The sequence below is a fragment of the Miscanthus floridulus genome, chromosome 5 (genome assembly GCF_019320115.1).
Source record: "Miscanthus floridulus cultivar M001 chromosome 5, ASM1932011v1, whole genome shotgun sequence".
NCBI classification, from domain to species: Eukaryota; Viridiplantae; Streptophyta; class Magnoliopsida; order Poales; family Poaceae; genus Miscanthus; species Miscanthus floridulus.
The window spans coordinates 26,264,008-26,281,449 of NC_089584.1; the positions used below are offsets into that span (position 1 = coordinate 26,264,008).

The following is a 17,442-nucleotide window of genomic DNA, read 5'->3' on the forward strand; positions in this document are numbered from 1 at the left end:
GATGGTCGCGAACACGCGCGGAATCAGTGGCCGACCGTGCTAGGCCATGGCCTCCATGTGGTGGCCGTACGCCGACGACGGCCAGGCCGGTCGGGCCAACGTGCGAACAAGAGGGCTACAACCCTGCTGCTCCACTCCCACTCATGCTCACTCCTTCTCTGCCTCACCTCGCGCTCGTTCTCTTCCATAGCCGAGCAGCACTATCGTCGCCATGCCTTTGCCAAGCTCATGCGCCACTATCGATGTTTTACCACTGGCAACCCGCCACGAGAGTACCCGGGACGGTGATTTGTTCGGAGGGGTATTGGCGTTTGCAGGAACTCGATGGTAAACGTAGGGAGACAACGATTTATAATAGTTCGGTACGCCGGAAAATCATGGCGCCCTACGTCCAGTGTGGGGTGGATAGTATATTGCGCCCTGCGCTATTTGTTGTGGTTGTGAGTTCTGTCGGTTATGTGTAGGTCCTGATCTAGGGACCCCTGCCCTCCTTTATATAGTCCATGAGAGGCGGGAGTCCTAGTCGGTTACAAAGTAGAGATCCTAGTAGGATTACGTGCAACTAATTCTAGTAGGATTATATGTAGGGAATCCTAGTTGGACTAGGTCTTCTTCTCTCTTCTCCGTGGGAAACCCCATGGGTCCTGTATCGACAAGCCCCCGAGCATCTCATGGATGAGCTTCAGAAGCCTTCTTGTTCTTCTTGGTCTTCGTTGAGTTGTTGTTAATCCATTCCAGGTTCTTCTTGAAGTGAAACCTTGAGATGGTCTTCTTTGTCTTTTCTTCGGCTGATGTGCTCTTTTGGACAAAAGTGCACTCACTGAGTGTAGCCCCCGAGCCTCTTGCTTGTTGGGACAAGAAGCTAGAGGGTCCCTTTAGTCTTCTTGGTTGCTCTGAGTTCTTTTTTTGGTGGGTGCAATTTTTCGTAAAAATTGCACTCACTGAGTGTAGCCCCCAAGGCTCTTGCTTTTGCTTACAAAAGTTGGAGGGTCCAGATTCTTGTCTTCAAAAAATTTTGGGGGGTTATGTATCCCGCAACCCCCGAGCCTTCTCCGAGTACTTTTCTTTAGAATAGAAATCGGATGAAGGGTCTTGATGTGCTGTCTTTGTTGTAGTCTTGAGTACTTATATTCTTGGTCTTTCATCCTTGAATTCGAGCCCCCGGGCGTAGTTGAAGCGAATGCCGAGCCTCTAAGCTTAGTGTTTGACTAAGCCGTGATGCTCTTCTGAGTTGTTTTTATTCATCCAGGTCATTTCTAGACTTCTCTAGTTCTTGATGTACCTCTTCCAAGTTGTTTGCGCTTCGTTCAGGTTCTTTCTAAACTTGTATGTACCTTATATGGGTTGTTTTTTATTCATCCGGGTCATTTCTAGACTTCTCTGGTTCTTGATGTACCTCTTCCAAGTTGTTTGCACTTCGTCCAGGTTCTTTCTGAACTTGTATGTACCTCATCCAGGTTGTTTTTTATTCATCCGGGTCGTTTCTAGACTTCTCTGGTTCTTGATGTACCTCTTCCAGGTTGTTTTTTATTCATCCAGGTCGTTTCTGATCTTGTCTGTACCTCATCCGAGTTGTTTTCTGATCAATCTGGGTTCTTTCTGAATTTGTCTTGGTACTTGCAGCACCTCTTCGGGGTTGTTTTTTTATCAATCCAGGTTGTTTCTGGACTTGTCTGAGTAAAATAGCTCTCAAGAGCGCGTTTTCCCTGATCTCATGGTATAGATGTAGCTCTCCTGCATGTTAAACATAAAAATATATTGTAAATGACATTCCGGATATGAAGTCGGGAGCATGTCCCATATTTGAATAATCAATCAGGGGCGGACCCCGGCATTATGAAATGTATATAAACTTTTTGTGTCTTGCTCTTGCTAGGCCATGCAAATTCCTCAGGTAGTGTCCTGTTACGTTTAAGCACTTGAATCTCTGGCGTATGGTTCAGAGGTTCATGATGTGACCATGTGAGCCTGGTACTCGGTTCGTGACCGTCCATGTGAGTAGACAAGCTTCACGGATTAAGGCGTGTTCTACCTGAGGAATTCGGCGACCATTAAGAGAAGACCTAGAGTGCTATGTTTGCTCGCATGATGATTTTTTTTGTATCTTGAGCACTATGTTTGCTCGCATGATGATTTTTGTGTCTTCCCTTGCTAGGTCGGTTAATTTCCTGGGTAGTAGCCTGTTACGTTTAAGCACTTGAATCTCACGTTTGGTTCAGAGGTCCATTGATGTGACCACCCATATGGTTCAGAGGTTCTTTGATGTGACCATCCGTATGGTTCAGAGGTTCATTGACGTGACCATCCATTCAAGAAAACAAGCTTCACGAATTAAGGCTTACTATCCGAGGAAACTAACAGCCGTTAAGGGAAGATGATATGGCCACAGAGGCATACGAATAATATCCGAAATGTAAAAATTAAAGCGTTACTTAGCTTGGTTCATGGCAGAGTTGTCCATCACCGCAACCGAGTTGTTTGCGTTGCATTCGGCGCGGCGTGCAGCCAAGTAGTTGGAAGGAGATTTGATAGCTCTCTTGTCACCGGATGTAGTCGAACACCTTGAAGTAGTCGAACAGTTCTGTCGAGTACTTTGCTGATGAGGTAAACCGGCTGAGTGATCGCGGTTTTTTTACAACAAGCGATCACGGTATGTTGAGTACTCGGAACAACTCAGAACCCGTCGCGTGTACTCTGAAGTCGCTGCCGAGTATTAGGAAGCCGTTGTCGAGTACCCGGTTGAGTCCGAGTAGTGGGAGTAGTCCATCAAGCGTCACATGGTAGAGTCGTCGAGTTGTTGTTGTGATCGGCGCTAACGGCGTGGGGGCGGTGCACCCTTCCAGCTTGACGTGAGCCTTCTTGTTGACCCCCTCCTTTTTTTCTTTTTTTTGAGGCAGTCGTAGACATCTGTTCGTGCACGAATATATACACGTATACATTGCCATTGGCCTTGCTTTGCTTCGTCATCTTGGCTTGCATGGTGAGGTAAGTTGCTCCCTAGTAGATTCTTGATGGAGCCGAGTTGTCGTCGTGTGCATGTAGCCGAACAACCCGGTGGATCTTGATGCAGCGATGCAATATGCTTGTGGTCTTGGACATCTTGTTAGCTTCTGGCTTGGTTCTGATTTGGCTGGATGGCTTGTTATGTATGTACGTGTATGTACACCTTCTTTATTTGCATCTTGAAGTGGTTGGACATCGTGGTGAGTTCTCGTCATCTAGTTCTTGATCGGATCCGTTCCAGTTGAGTTGTCAATGTGCCTTCTCCATGTATATTTGCATATATACGCGTATATGAAAAAACCAAATATTAATACGCTGATTGCTTTTGGCTAGCTTGCTGCTTGTGTCATCCTTGTAGCATCCTTTGCATGTACTTTGAGCAGATGGATATCGTCTTGTCTGTCATAGTAGAATTTGTATCCGATGCTAGGACTTTTTGCTTGATACAGTACTCGGCTTGGATAGAATTGGCCCTAGGACTTGTACGTGCTTGCTTCTAAACATTGTATTAGCTTGTGTACGGAATCTTTGTCGCTTTGCTGATGTATATGTCATCCCATATTTTCTCTTATGAATCTGCCTGATGTCGTCTTGCTCTGTGTCCTATTCTGGATAGGTTGTCTGTGATGGAGTTGAATCATCCTGGAGTTGAGTAAATTAATTCTATTTGGACTTGGCACCGTGATCAGACCGAAGCTGATTCTAGTTCGGCTTGCACTTGTCCTCCAGTGGCTCCGTGTACCATCCAGCTGCTTGTACTATGCCTCGAGACATCGGGTTGCTGTTAGTGTACGCGCACCTTCCCAGCGGCAGCCTGAACGATCGATTGGATGTACGAGGACGTCGCCGAGAACATGCGCTTCAGCAAGTTGTCGAATGATGCCAATGACAGCCGCGGCGAATCTTGATCTTGAGCCGCAGCGAGTTATCAATGAGGTTGACGAGAGCCGCGGCGAGTTGTCGATAAGGCCGACGAGGGTCGCGGCAAATCTTTATTTTGAGGTCCACCAAGCTCTCGAACGCAAAGCGCCGAGGTACCCTACCTGGCGCGCCAGCTGTCGATGTTTTACCACCGGCAACTCGCCACGGGAGTACCCGGGACAGTGATTTGTTCGGAGGGGTATCGGCATTTGCAGGAACTCGATGGTAAACGCAGGGAGACAACGATTTATACTGGTTCGGTATGCCGGAAAATCACGACGCCCTACATCCAGTGTGGGGTGGATAGTATATTACGCCCTGCGCTATTTGTTGTGGTTGTGAGTTCTGTCAGTTATGTGTAGGTCCTGATCTAGGGACCCTTGCCCTCCTTTATATAGTCCAGGAGAGGCGGGAGTCCTAGTTGGTTACAAAGTAGAGATCCTAGTAGGATTGCGTGCAACTAATTCTAGTAGGATTACATGTAGGGAATTCTAGTTGAACTAGGTCTTCTTCTCTCTTCTCTGTGGGAAACCCCATGGGTCCCGTATCGACAGCCACCACCACCGTGCCATTGCTCAATAGCTCATGCACACTATGTTACCGTGACCCACTCTACATCCTCGACAAATTAACACCTTATCTCAGGCCAAGGTAAAGGCCTATGGGCCGTTTTCATCACTGCGACCCTCGCCGGAGCATCGGTGAGCTTGCGCTCACCGTGGCCATACTCACCGGAGCCCTCTCGCCTTCTTCTTTCTCTCATTTTAGGAAGCCTAGGGTTAGGTCTAGCTCTAGCCGAGGGGCGGTTAACCGCTTCTACAGCATCGGCGCGAGAACACATGATCGTGCCGTGCGCGTACGCCATGGCCGTGAGCTCAAGCTCGCCACGGTCGGAACATACTAGACCCCATCATCCCCCTCTAGCACACATTTCAGCACCGCCGTGAATCCTAGCAGCTTGTTCCATGATGGAGACCCATTATCGACCGCCATCTCATCAGAACGGTGACCTCGCCATCGCCACGCTCATGCCGCTGTGCCACCATGCACGTGGTCGTGCCCCTCCGACGTCGCTACTGACCCTAATCCGCACCCGCTAGGTCCGCTAGGTCACCATGAAGCCATAGCTAAGCTCACCCTAGCCCATCGTGGCTAGAGCCGGTCGGTGCGCTGCCGCACATCATCGCCATGCTGCGATGGCCGCCGTCGAGCTTGCTTCGGTGCGCCTTTGAGTCAATCATGAGTACTATTTGACGCGGGGTGTCGAGGGGAGCACGTCGGTGGTGACCTCACCGCCGGCGAGTTCATCACCACCGACGAGTTCATCGTCGGTCAAGCCGCTGCCCTACTTCTGTGGTGATGACATGTGGGGCCCATTGACCTATGGGGCCTAGCAGTCAGTCACAGCGGGTGTAGTGAGCTAGGTACACATAGCAATTTCAGTTTTAAATGTTTTCTTTATTCTTTTTCAAAAATTGATTCAAAATTCAAAAATTCATATCTAGAGCTAGGAGTGTCCAAATTGAGTGAACCAATTTTTTTTTTGGATTCATCATGAAGTGTAATATTTGATAAAAATATGAAACATACTGTTTAGTATATTTTTCTGGGAGAATTAAATTAAACTAGTAAAGTACTTTTAAATTAGTTTCAATCTTGTAAAATGCATAACTTGAGCTAGAAGAGTGAGAAAAATGTGATTCTAATTTTGTTGGTTTTGTGTTGACATGCTCTAGCTAGGAAAAAATGCTAAATGTACAATCGATATACTTAGAATAATGTCTCCCTATTTAACCTTGATTAATTGCTAGTTTCTAGTGAAAATAAATGGATGAAAATACATAACTTATGATCATATAGATTTTTACACAATGTTCTTATGCTAGGATGAAAGTAGAAAAATATGAAATCTATTGTTTGACACTTTTCACTAGGCTAAACTATTTTTTCTAAAATAAACCTATGCAACTTGTCATTTTTATAGAGATGGCTATACTTATCTAAATGGCATGAAATTTATACACTATACTTTTGGGGTCTTATGTATGTTACTATAATTTTCTCAGAATTTACTATGCACTTTTGATATATGTTCCTTATTTCACCTTAGTGTCCAAATAAATCAATAAAGGCATTTAAATAATTTATTTGGGCTTGACCATTATGTTTTCTAAAGTGTATATGATGTCTATGAACTATTGGTATTATTGGTTATGCCTAGATTTGATTGCTTGTATGCAGTGAAATATTAATTGTTCTATAATTCAATTATAGTGACTGTTTTGGACAAATTCTGTTGTTAAGTAAATTGCATAGGTAAAATGATGTTTGCTGTGAATCTTGTCGATAACAAAGTTGTAGATAACTTACTTATCTTGCTTGTGTCAAATTTTCATGGCAATAGGCTAAATGGTTTGAGAGTTATAGCTGTTGGAAGTTGGTCTCCACAAATGCTTATTCTCTAGAATTTTTGGATAGATCTGGGAAATTGCTTTGTTTGACCTTAATAAACATTGAATCATATTGAGACAACTATAAGAAAGTTGTAGGAAATTTTATAAGATTTCCATAAAGTCCAAGATCATAGTATTTGGTTGAGTAGAACTCCAGATATGGCCAAAATAAGTAGCTGTTGTTTATAGTCCAAGAAATAACTAAGTTAAATTGTAATTATTTGTCTTATGTGATGCTTGTGTAGATGCTTAGGCTAATTGAGATTAATTGTTAGCTACAGGTTCTAAGCCTCTTACTGATGATGAACAACTTTACCTTAGGTTACTAGAACTTGGTGAGTGTTTGTTTCTTGTACTATAGAAGAAATATGCACCTACTCGGTAAAGATCAACTAGAAGAAAGTTATACATCTACTTGGTCAACGAATGTTAAACTTATCATATATCTTGCGGATAACCATGCTCATGCATATACACTTATCATTTCATCTCATCTCTTATGCATTCGTGATACTCATTTATGCATATGCATGCAATAGGTTCTTCAGAAAGAGTGACACTACTCGAGGTCGAACCCAACCGTCAGGAGGATCAACGGGCAGCATAGGAGCAGGAGGTTCAGGCGAAAGGAGGAGTCAACATGGAAGATCTTCCTGAGTGTCCTGACCACCAACCTTCCTTGTTTCTGAAAGGCAAGCCCCGGAGCATTCTAAGCCTCCTATGTTTTCTAAATATCAACTTGAGTCCTTTTATGTTGATGCATTAAGTACTAGGGGTTGATTGGAACCACTTGCTGCATATACTTTTCTTGTCCAGACAAATATATCTTGAATCATTTGTAGGTCTAGGATCAAATATATGCTTAGCCATGCTTAGTTCGGTAGAAGTTGGGTGATTTCCTATCACCTTCAAGATATAGGTAGATATCTGGTCACGACTATAATTGCTATCGTGGAAATAACCATGTGTTAATTAATAAAAAGGAGACTGGGCAGCGGCAACGTAACATTAATTGATGGAACTTGATGGTTATGATGATGCTTAAATTAATACACTAGATATGGTTACTAATGCTTGTTAGTTTAATCACGTGATTGCTCTAGTACAGGCGTTAATCTAGAGATGCTTAATTGAATAGGTATTCAATTTCAAGTTAAAGATATTAAATCTCCAAGTTATGTTACTTAAGCTTTTATGCAAAATATTATCAAGCTAACTCCACCGATAAAGTCTTGCATACTCCTTTGTGTTATATTATTTCTGGTTTACGATGGGTAAATCTAGCTAAATACATTCTTCTTCGTTCACTCCTTTTCTCGATAATATTAACAAGCTAACTCCACCAATAAAGTCTTGCATCCTTTGTAGAAGAGTGATGTCATTTTTATTGGAATCATTTTCCTTTTCTTTTGATTTTTACTGTTCCAACAAAATACTAAATCCTCCTGTCGATTGCCTGCAGGTCCGCCTTTGTCAAAAGAAAAGAAAAATGATTGTTGTAGTAGCAACAAAGAAAAGTTATTATAGCCCACTGCACACAATGGTGCGACGCTGATGTTGATGGTGGAGCCACGTCCGTGACACCGAGCATCCACGGTCCAACTGACGGTAGAGTGGTATAGGAACCGACATGACTGCATCCCGACTGGTGCCAGCATTCAGCAGCCTCCTATACTTCTCCATTTTTTATCGTAAAATCCCTAAAAAAAGTTGATCCTGCAACTACAATGTGAAACTACAACGTACAGATGTTGACCACAAATGAAGAAATCGATCACCTAAATTAAAGGTTGTGATGTAATGTGTAAAGTTTATTTGTCTTTTGTCATATGAACACATGTTGACCAAATAATATAAGTTTATGCTACTTTACTCTTTGGTTTATTCATTCAGTGCTCCTCAAAAATTGATCCTAATTCCGATAGCAATGCATAGATAATTCATTTTCATATATCATAAAATACATTTCATCCCATCGATGATTCCAATAAAAATGACATCACTCTTCTAGATTTCACTATTTCTCACTCTATTAATTTTTTTCATGTCAATACTAAATTACCGCAGCAACGCGCGAGGAATCATCTAGTTCAAATTAACATTTGAGCTTCACCTACTTTTATATATTGTGATTGCATAATGTGAGCCGTTGTCTTATCTGAAACATATTGCCCAGTCAACCGATCAAAACAAAGTAAAACACTAACGATGCAATGCATAAATAGAGCCTATATGGGTCTGATTGGCTACTTGTATTAGGATAGCTTGTATTAGACCTTATGCAGTACAACCTAAGCTATCTAAACGTATGTAGTGCCTTCGTGTTTGGTTGTCCTGCTTTAGACCTTATGCAGCACAACCTAAGCTAGAGGGATTTCATGTTCAATTTCAAAGTGACTGTCATTATCAATTCTTGTGGCATACAACGCAGTGGGATTTCATATTTATGAGCTACGAAGATTCACTGGTGGTCATTTTGATGTTTATTCAAAATCCTTTGATGGGTGAAACACTTCTAGAAGTCATTCTTACTATAAACAAAATTTTAAACCCATGTTGTTTCTCTAATATTTTTCATGGATCCTAAATATATTGTAAACTTGTCATGAAAATTTTAAGCTTGTTTTGAATGTTTCTAAATTTAATTTCAAAACTAAAATCTAATTTTAAGCAAGCGATAGGTTAAGAACTTTGGATACTCGTTGAGCAAATAAATTACATGTCAAAATACTACTTCTGAAGCATAAGTTTAGATGTTATGGATTTTTGAAAAATATTTTGGGCAAAACAACTTAACCGAAAACTTAAATATATCAAGAATTTTGGTCTCAATACTGCAAAATCTATGATGACAAATACAAATAAAATGGGTCACCCTTAATTTTTAGCATATATTTTAGAAAATCACAAGATTTTTTTGAAGGCTCTAGGTCCTTATTCACAAAAAATTCAAAATGTGAAACTTTGAAATTCTCTTTATTATTACTCGTATAAAAGGATTTGCATAAAAAAAAATCGCCGGGCACTGCCGCGACCAGACAAACGGAGAGGCCGAAAGGGATGGCACGAGCTAGCTCGGCCTGTTGGGCCGCCGTTGCTAAGTATCAACTGGGCCAGAGTACTGCCAGTCCATTTCAAGGCTAATTTCTGAGGCGTCGTCGTCTTCCTCGGTCGGGTGCTGGAGGCCCCAAACGCCAACAACGAAAAACTCCACCGCAGACAGGCCATTGAAAGGAGAAGAAAGGAGTGGGGTCTTCAGTTCAGCTAGCTGGGGCAGCTGCCGTACCCTGCCGTAGGTGGAGCTCCGCCTCTGCCGGCACTTGAGAGGTTGGCAGGACTCATCCGCGTGTGCGGCCTACCCCGAGAACAGAACCACCCACACCTAGGTTCTTGTAGTGGATTCACTGGATTCAACCAATTGATTGCTATTTTGAACTGCGATTCTGCGAATTTGTGATCCTGTTAATTTCCGCCACAGTTTTCTTGCGGGCCAGAAACGCGAATCACGATGATTCCAGGAATCGCCCCCAAGACGGCGGTGGCGCCGGTGGCCTGGGCACCTCAGCCTCGGCACATGTTCGTGTTCGGCGCGGGCTTCGTCGGCCGCTACGTCTCGGAGCGCCTCCTCGCTCAGGGCTGGTTAGTTGCCTCCTCACTCTTGCCCCGCCCACTTCATCCTCCCTGCTTCTCGCTGGCTGGGCGGCGCCGGCGCAAATCGAGCTCGCTCCTTCCTAATGTCCAATTCCCTGTCTCAGCCTGATTCCTGATTTGGGAGTGGATGGATGAATCTGCAGGCAGGTCTCCGGGACGTGCACCAGTGTCACCAAGAAGAGGGAGCTCGAGATGCTGGGCATGAATGCTTTCGTTTTCGATGCCACAGAGAGCAGGTGTGGATTCGTGCTGCTTATCCTGTACCCTTTTCATTCTCACTTGTTTCTAGCCTGCCCCGTTTGTGCTTGAACATTGATGGTTCATCAGCCAGAAACATTTCTAAATAATGAATCAAATATAAGGAAAGCAGAAACAACCTAAATCGTCAATAAGTTGCTCCATTCACCTGTAGGAACTGGTAAGCAGGTGGGAAGCCCCTCCTATAGCCACTGATTATTCCCTTTATGATAGGAATCCCACTGGCACATTTTACTTGCAAAGAACGTAGAGAGGGGCCTATAACAGTTTCTGGTGAAATCATGCAGAAGCAGGTGGTAACAAGGTTCTTTTTTGTTACTAATCCGTTAGTTTGGCTTTGTAACACATTGCTTGAACTGTTTGGAGCATAGATTCACCAGCTGTAAGCGTATCAGATAGGCTAGTTGGTAGAGTTTATTTTACTTAGTTACCATGATATCAAACTGTGTATCTGACTCCATTCTGAGGTCTGAGCACCCCTTGTTACTTAGCATGTGTTCTCCACATCCTCTTGCTCATATTATCGGGTGTGATGGTAGTATGTTTCTGTACATAAATATCTCTGTGCTTGGTTGACTTTTAAGTGGTTCTTATTGATAGATATGTCACTTCCAGCCTGGAAAATATTCACAGTTTGCGACAAGCAACTCACTTGCTCATCTCCATCCCACCCATCCCTGGAATTGGTGATCCTGTAAGTTGTAAGTCAATCATTGCTTGTGTTTGTTTGATCAGGCTTTAATGCTAACTGGATTTCACTTTATGGTAATTTGCACCTGTTACCCCAGCTACTTAATTTAGATGAAGACCTGAGGAGAATTCTCAGGCATGGTAATCTTGAATGGTTATGCTACCTTTCGTCAACAAGTAAGCTCTCAAATGTCTTGTCACTTTGTGCACATTCAGCGCGCGGGGGGGGGGGGGGGGGGGGGGGGGGTGCGAAAAGTCCACACCTGATATATTTACCACAAATTCCAGATAACTGTTGGTGGAGGGCAGTAGCCCTGCAGGACACAGGTCCTGAAGTTTGAGTTACATTTGAATGAGAGAGAGGGGAGGAGTTTACATATGATCCCACATCATCGTTACTGACTTAACTCTCGGCGGTATCCTACATCTCCAGTCTTCAGCAGCCGCTCTACAGTTTGCAAGTAGATGTTGGGGGTTGGGGATTTCAGGGTTGTCAGGGTGAAGTTGCCCACCTGCTGTTCAAAGTTGTCAGTTTTATTGGGGTTTGGGGTTAGTCAAGAGAATTGCTGCAATCGGTCAGGGGAATTTTCACACTAAATATGTCAATATTTTGTTCATAAGCTAAAAGCTGCAATATTAAAGAAAAGGACGACCCCAACGGCATTGCACTAAGAAGAAGCTTCTCACGTGCAGGCCGAGAAACACTCCAAAGGCCAGCTGCCCTGGACGTGCTGTGGACATGTGTATCTCGCTAAAACTGATTCAGATGGTTACACATATCACTCAGGAACACAGCTACTGTGGGGTGTATTTTAACCCAGGCCTTTTTAAATTCGCTCCCATAGGGAGTTGAACCCAAGACCTGAGGGGGAGGGGGGGTTCTTATTTTTGCAGTATCATTAGAAATTGATGTTTCCTATGAAAACCAGCAGGCTCAAATAGCGGGGAAGAAAAACAAATATCTTCTCTAAGCAGTTGTGATGCAGAGACTTGAAATTTCACTATCTAATACACCCAAACATCCAAACATGGGGATAGACCCCTCATATATTTCTTATTTAGTTGCCAACATATTATATGTGGAGTAACATCAAATTGAGCAGAGTGCTTCTTCCATTCTTCTGCTTATATCATGTTAGCCATTAACTATACAACAAACTGGCATGAAGTATATTTACAAGCGTTTTGTGGCAAGCACTGCATTTGGAGATCTGTGGGTGATTTGCACAGGGCAGCTATTGCAGTTGATGCATTACTCGATGCATATATTTCCTTTTCTCTTGTCATGCACTTAATTTGAAGTTGTCAAACATTGAAGCTGAGTCAAGGGTAATAACAAATCATGCTGTGTGCAGTGCACCATATAAGAGATTTTCTTTAGAAAGCTACTTTGTAACACTTTCTTACTTTCAGGTGTGTATGGTGATTGTGGTGGTGTATTGGTTGATGAGGAGTAAGGGACTTGTTGGTTTTTTTCTTGTCCATGAAGTACATTTTAATGGAAAGCTAAATACACTGCTGTGCATGCAGTCATACAGTAAACCCAAAGAGCGAGTCTGCCAAGTTAAGATATAACGCAGAAAAAGGATGGCTGAATCTTATTGATGATCCAAATCTGTCAGCTTTTATATTCCGTTTAGGTGGAATATATGGGCCAGGAAGAAGGTTTTGACCTGCTGAAATTTCATTCCATTTCACCATTTTAATTTCTACTAATTCAGTTTGACAAAAATGGAACATTTGTTGGCATGCTGATTAGTAGCACTGTGTAAAGCTTATGAAAACTGAAACATATCTATAATGCCAGGCCAAATAATAGAATAGATTATGACATGAAGAATATATTATTGGAGACGGTTGTAGTACCTTGATGACTGTTTTGTGAAATCCTTTGTTTCATAGTTCTTTTCTTATATTCCAATGACTAGACCCTGTTTACTGCAGTGCTTTGGACACCTTAACCAAGGGCAAATCTTTGTCGCAGAGACAAAAGTTGCGAGAATCTAAGCAGTATACTGCACGAATCCACGTGGTTGACATCTACCAGGCTGTCTTGGCTAGCATGAGCATCAGATGTGCAAGGTTTCCTTTTCAGATGCATTGATGTCACATCAGTTTGTGATATCCAACAATATTTCAGTCTTAATTCCTGTGCCACGTTGCTTGTAGGATTGCACAACCAAGATATTTCAACTGTATCTCTGTTTTCTCTAGAAGACATCATACTTACCAATAAACTAACATAATTATATCATGCATCATGAAGTTTCTTAGGGTAACAAGTAGAGTGGGAATTTCGCATTTTGTGCTATGAAACTTTGAATGGTACTCCCTCCATTCCAAACTATAAGTCGTTCTGACTTTTCTAGATACATAGCTTTTATTATGTATCTAGACAATATATATATCTAGATATGTAGCAAAACCTATGTATCTAGAAAAACCAGAACTACTTGGAATTTGGAACGTAGGGAGTACCATGTTTAGTACCTCTATTTGCACGTTTGATATTCTGATCATACACTATCAAATATAACTTCAATTCCAAACCCAAATACAGTTGGTACTCTAGTTTTTAGTAATGTTTGGTTCTTTCGCAGCAACCTAGTGAAATCTGAAATATCTTGTTTGCTAATGATTCACTTCTCATGCTTATAGTTCTATTCCAGGAAAATATTTAATGTGGTGGATAATGACCCTGCCCCAAGAGCTGAAGTTTTTGCGTTTGCTAGGAGTTTGATACAGAGGAGATATCCTGATCTGATAACTGAAACCATTGATGACAAGTCTACAGGCTTAGATTATCAAGAGATAATTGTACGTGCAGAGAAACTGGTTTCTAATGCTCGGATGAAGCAGGAACTTGGTGTTAATCTGCTCCATCCAACTTATAGATCTGGCCTGCAGAGTATCCTTGATGCTTGGCAAATTCAGTCTCAACTTCCCAATAGAAGTCAGTGATGTTTTTGTTTAGGAAGACATATAGGTGTATTTAGTGTATCTGTGCTTGGTTCAGATATAATAACTAGAAAACCTCTGGCGTGGCTACCAACATTTATGTTCTAACTATGCATTCCAGTTGATCTTGCTGTCACGGAGATGGAGGCTAAGAGTGAGCCTATTATTTTGCGGAGAACATTTGTAGCTACTACACGGGGCTGTCACCAATGCGAATGATACGTTAAGCTCGCGCTTCAATTTGGTAAGAAGAAAGTATAATATGACATGAGATATCCAACTCACCTTTCTCACTGTGTAAGAATGTGTTTCATCATTGATGTTCCAATGGAACATCGAAACCATGTAATAACTAACAACAGACCAACAATCCATTTGCATGAGATGGAATATCTGGTCAATAGTATACACAATTTTGCTCAGTCAAGGACAAAGTTGAAAGTATCAGATCAGTCACCAGTAGTTGGTAGTTGCTATATCTAGGGCATGTTTAGTTCCGAAAATTTTTGGCTTTTGGCCACTGTAGCATTTTCGTTTGTATTTGACAAAAATTGTCCAATTATGGACTATTTAGGCTTAAAAGATTCGTCTCATGATTTCTCGACTAACTGTGTAATTAGTTTTTTTTTTCGTCTACATTTAGTACTCCATGCATGTGCCGCAAGATTCGATGTGACGGTTACTATGCAAAAATTTTTGGCTTTTGGGTGAAACTAAACGGGGCCCTAGTAGTATAGTAAAGAGTCCAGTAGATTTTCGTTTGCTCGACATTAAAAAATATTTCAGTTTGCTAATTCAGAATTCATAGTTACCAGAATGCGGCATTTGTATTCCAATTGTCAGAGAATGTTTTTTTTATGTTGAAACAATTTGTAGCCTGATTTTTTTTCTTGTACTTCTCGCAAATTCTGCATGTTTCGAACCTTTGACATATCTACAAAATTCAGGCCGGCAATTGCCTGCTGTAGTCCCATTCAAAAAAAGGTTGATAGGTTCTTTAACTCTACATGCAATTTGCATGTTATTTTTCTTATTTAAAAAATCGGTTAATCAGGAATATGATATCTACTGCTATGCATGCCATTTAATTCATCAGTCCACAATGAGGTAAAAATCGTGGAATTGAGAACGGCAATACTATATCGATGTCTGCTTGCATTGTAATCTTTTTTAGAAAACAATTCTAGTCTTTGGTAAAAAACGATAGTTGGGTAACAATAATCGCCATTAGGTTGTAATCTAATTACTTTTTAATCAAAATCTTTATCTAACCCTTCATTTCGTTTCAACCTAAATACTTGAGCCGCAGAAGTGTTAAGCTTTCTGTTGGGACACAAATACACGAGTAGCGGAGGCTAGAGCGAGTATGAACTAACAGCAACAAAACACTTTGTGTGGTGTTGTGCAAGGATGCCAGGTGGAGCCTTCGCCTTCGACCTGCGGTTGGGCGAAGGCCCTGGAGACGGCACCGAAGGCCCCCGAAAGCGGCTAGAGGTGGAGGTCGCAACGATTTGGGCGAAGACTAGGGAAACTCTGCCGACATCGGGAAGGCCTGCATGGCGTTGCAGCCCCGAGCCGGAGATGGGCCTCTCGTGGGCCTGCGGCGACGGCCCATGATGGAAAGGCGGCGCAAGGAAGGGAAGCCTGTTTTGCTCCAAGCAGTTGTAACTAGAGTAGGAATATTCTTAGGATGTGCCTTAGCTGTCAAGGGGTAGAAATGTAAAAATAGGTGATGGCATACAATGCTCTATAAAAGGGGAGCCAAACTCAATGTAAGGTTGGTTGGTGAATTCATTTATGAAACCCTGATTATGCTTGGGCCCACCTACCACCTTCTCAGTCTTCGCCTAGGGCATCCACCTAGGCGAAGACTCCACCGCTTCATACTTGCTGGAAACCCAGTTTTCCAACATTGACGCCCAACGCATGTAGGCCAAGCAAAACCCACAATGGCAAGAAAAAGAGCAGCCTCCGCCAGGGCAACTTTAGAGCCCGTAGCAAGGGGAAGACCCAGGCGTAACGCCCGCAGCACCTACGCTAGCGCCCCAGAAGACCAAGTTATAGAAGAGCCTATTGTCAAAGACCAACCTCCGGCAGTCGAAGAGCAGCAAGCCTCAGATCCCAACCTAGAGCAAGTGCTTTAGCAGCTGCAAGCCCAGTTGCAGGGTACGCAGCAAGAAAGAGACCGGCTGGCAGCAACATTTGCTGCAAGCCAGAGGGCAGTCCAAGCATCACTACAGGCAGCGGAGATCAGGCAACAGCTGGCTGTCTTGCAAGCGGAGATACAAAATATGCAACCCAGCCAACCTCTTTTCAACACACTCAGCCAGCCCCATTCAGCAAATCAAAGCCAACCCAACCCTTCGCCAGGTATGGCAGCCTAGCAAACATTTGGCACTCCTTACACCTTACCACCAGTCCACAGAACTATGGACTCCAAATCCCCATTGTCCGAAAGAATCCAAAACTCACCCTGGCCCCCCTCCTACAATCCTATCAACCTACCCAAATTCAATGGAAGATCTGATCTGTGGTAGAACCGCCCGAAATAACACACTTACAGAGCCGCTCGTCTTCCACCAGACACTAAGCACCCCTAAAAGCAAGCTACAGCGGGCGGTATCCGTCGGGCACACCCCAAGGGAGAGCCCGAAAGATCCACATTTTTCTCCAAGGATCCAATAATGAGAACGAGTTACAATACTTAATCCATTACATACATCCAGAGTTCTTACAAAATACATTATTACATTTCTAAAGTCAGAGTGCGGAATATTAAACAACGAAATTAAAAATAAACATCTAATGACAATGAACAAGGATCTGTCTGTGCCCACCAAAAGAATCCTTCACACAACGATACTCCTCAAGCATTACCTGCAACAGGAGTAAATAAACCCTGAGTACACAATGTACTCCCAAGACTTATCCGACTAGTAGAAATAATTTCCCGACTCCAAGAGATATGCAAAGCTTTATGGTTTGCTGGTTTCCTTTTTGCAGAAAGCAATACTAATAGTGAGTCCTTAGTTATGTTATTATTAGCAGCCATGATTAATTTATTATCTAGCCATTCTATGTAAGCATATGTTCTACTTTCAAGTAAGAGTTGAGCAATCAGTTCCATTTCATCACCTTCCATCTTTCAGTTCTTACTACGGTGCTTGAGTTTAGACAAGCCGTACCGGATTTCCCGGCGATTCACGAATCAATGCCCCCAACTGGGTACCCCGAAAACACATGGCCTGCTTATACCTCAGGCATAAGCAGGACCAACCCATCACCCTCCTATCATGGGGTCCAGGTCCCCGTCCAAACTTAGACTCCAAGCCCCCGCTCCTAAGTCCCGGACTTAGTGCGGTGCAAGGACCTCCACTATCCCTGCCTCCAATCAGTTAGTCCAAAAAGAGCTGAAACCCACGACAAGAGAGCAACAAGTCTTCCCTGCGCCCATACCCAAGTATGTGCTCAGGATAATAAGTCTGTGACTTGCCTAGCGTCTAATGCA

General features: G+C 42.9%; 1 protein-coding gene across 8 annotated transcripts; it reads left to right on the forward strand.

Annotated features, from left to right (window-relative positions):
* Positions 1 to 9,527: 9,527 nt before the first annotated feature.
* LOC136449720 (uncharacterized) lies at positions 9,528 to 14,059 on the forward strand. Of its 8 annotated transcripts, none has more exons than XM_066449879.1 (9): positions 9,528 to 9,769; positions 9,856 to 10,016; positions 10,172 to 10,264; positions 10,887 to 10,980; positions 11,075 to 11,153; positions 12,390 to 12,429; positions 12,507 to 12,641; positions 12,921 to 13,058; positions 13,646 to 14,059. In XM_066449879.1, exons 2-9 carry the CDS (start codon positions 9,886 to 9,888, stop codon positions 13,935 to 13,937), a joined length of 1,002 nt encoding a protein of 333 aa, XP_066305976.1. In that variant the 5' UTR covers positions 9,528 to 9,769; positions 9,856 to 9,885; the 3' UTR covers positions 13,938 to 14,059. The 8 variants fall into 8 exon arrangements, with proteins under 8 accessions (XP_066305976.1, XP_066305975.1, XP_066305974.1 ...); XM_066449878.1 differs by having other exon boundaries at positions 9,528 to 9,763; XM_066449877.1 differs by having other exon boundaries at positions 9,528 to 10,016.
* Positions 14,060 to 17,442: the final 3,383 nt, after the last annotated feature.

Coding starts and splice junctions, on each gene's coding strand:
- LOC136449720 (XM_066449877.1), top strand. CDS start 9,886: ATGATTCCAGGAATCGCCCCCAAGACGGCGGTGGCGCCGGTGGCCTGG. Junction 10,265..10,886: donor TTCGATGCCACAGAGAGCAG/GTGTGGATTCGT, acceptor TCTTATTGATAG/ATATGTCACTTCCAGCCTGG. Junction 12,430..12,506: donor GGTGTATTGGTTGATGAGGA/GTAAGGGACTTG, acceptor CTGTGCATGCAG/TCATACAGTAAACCCAAAGA.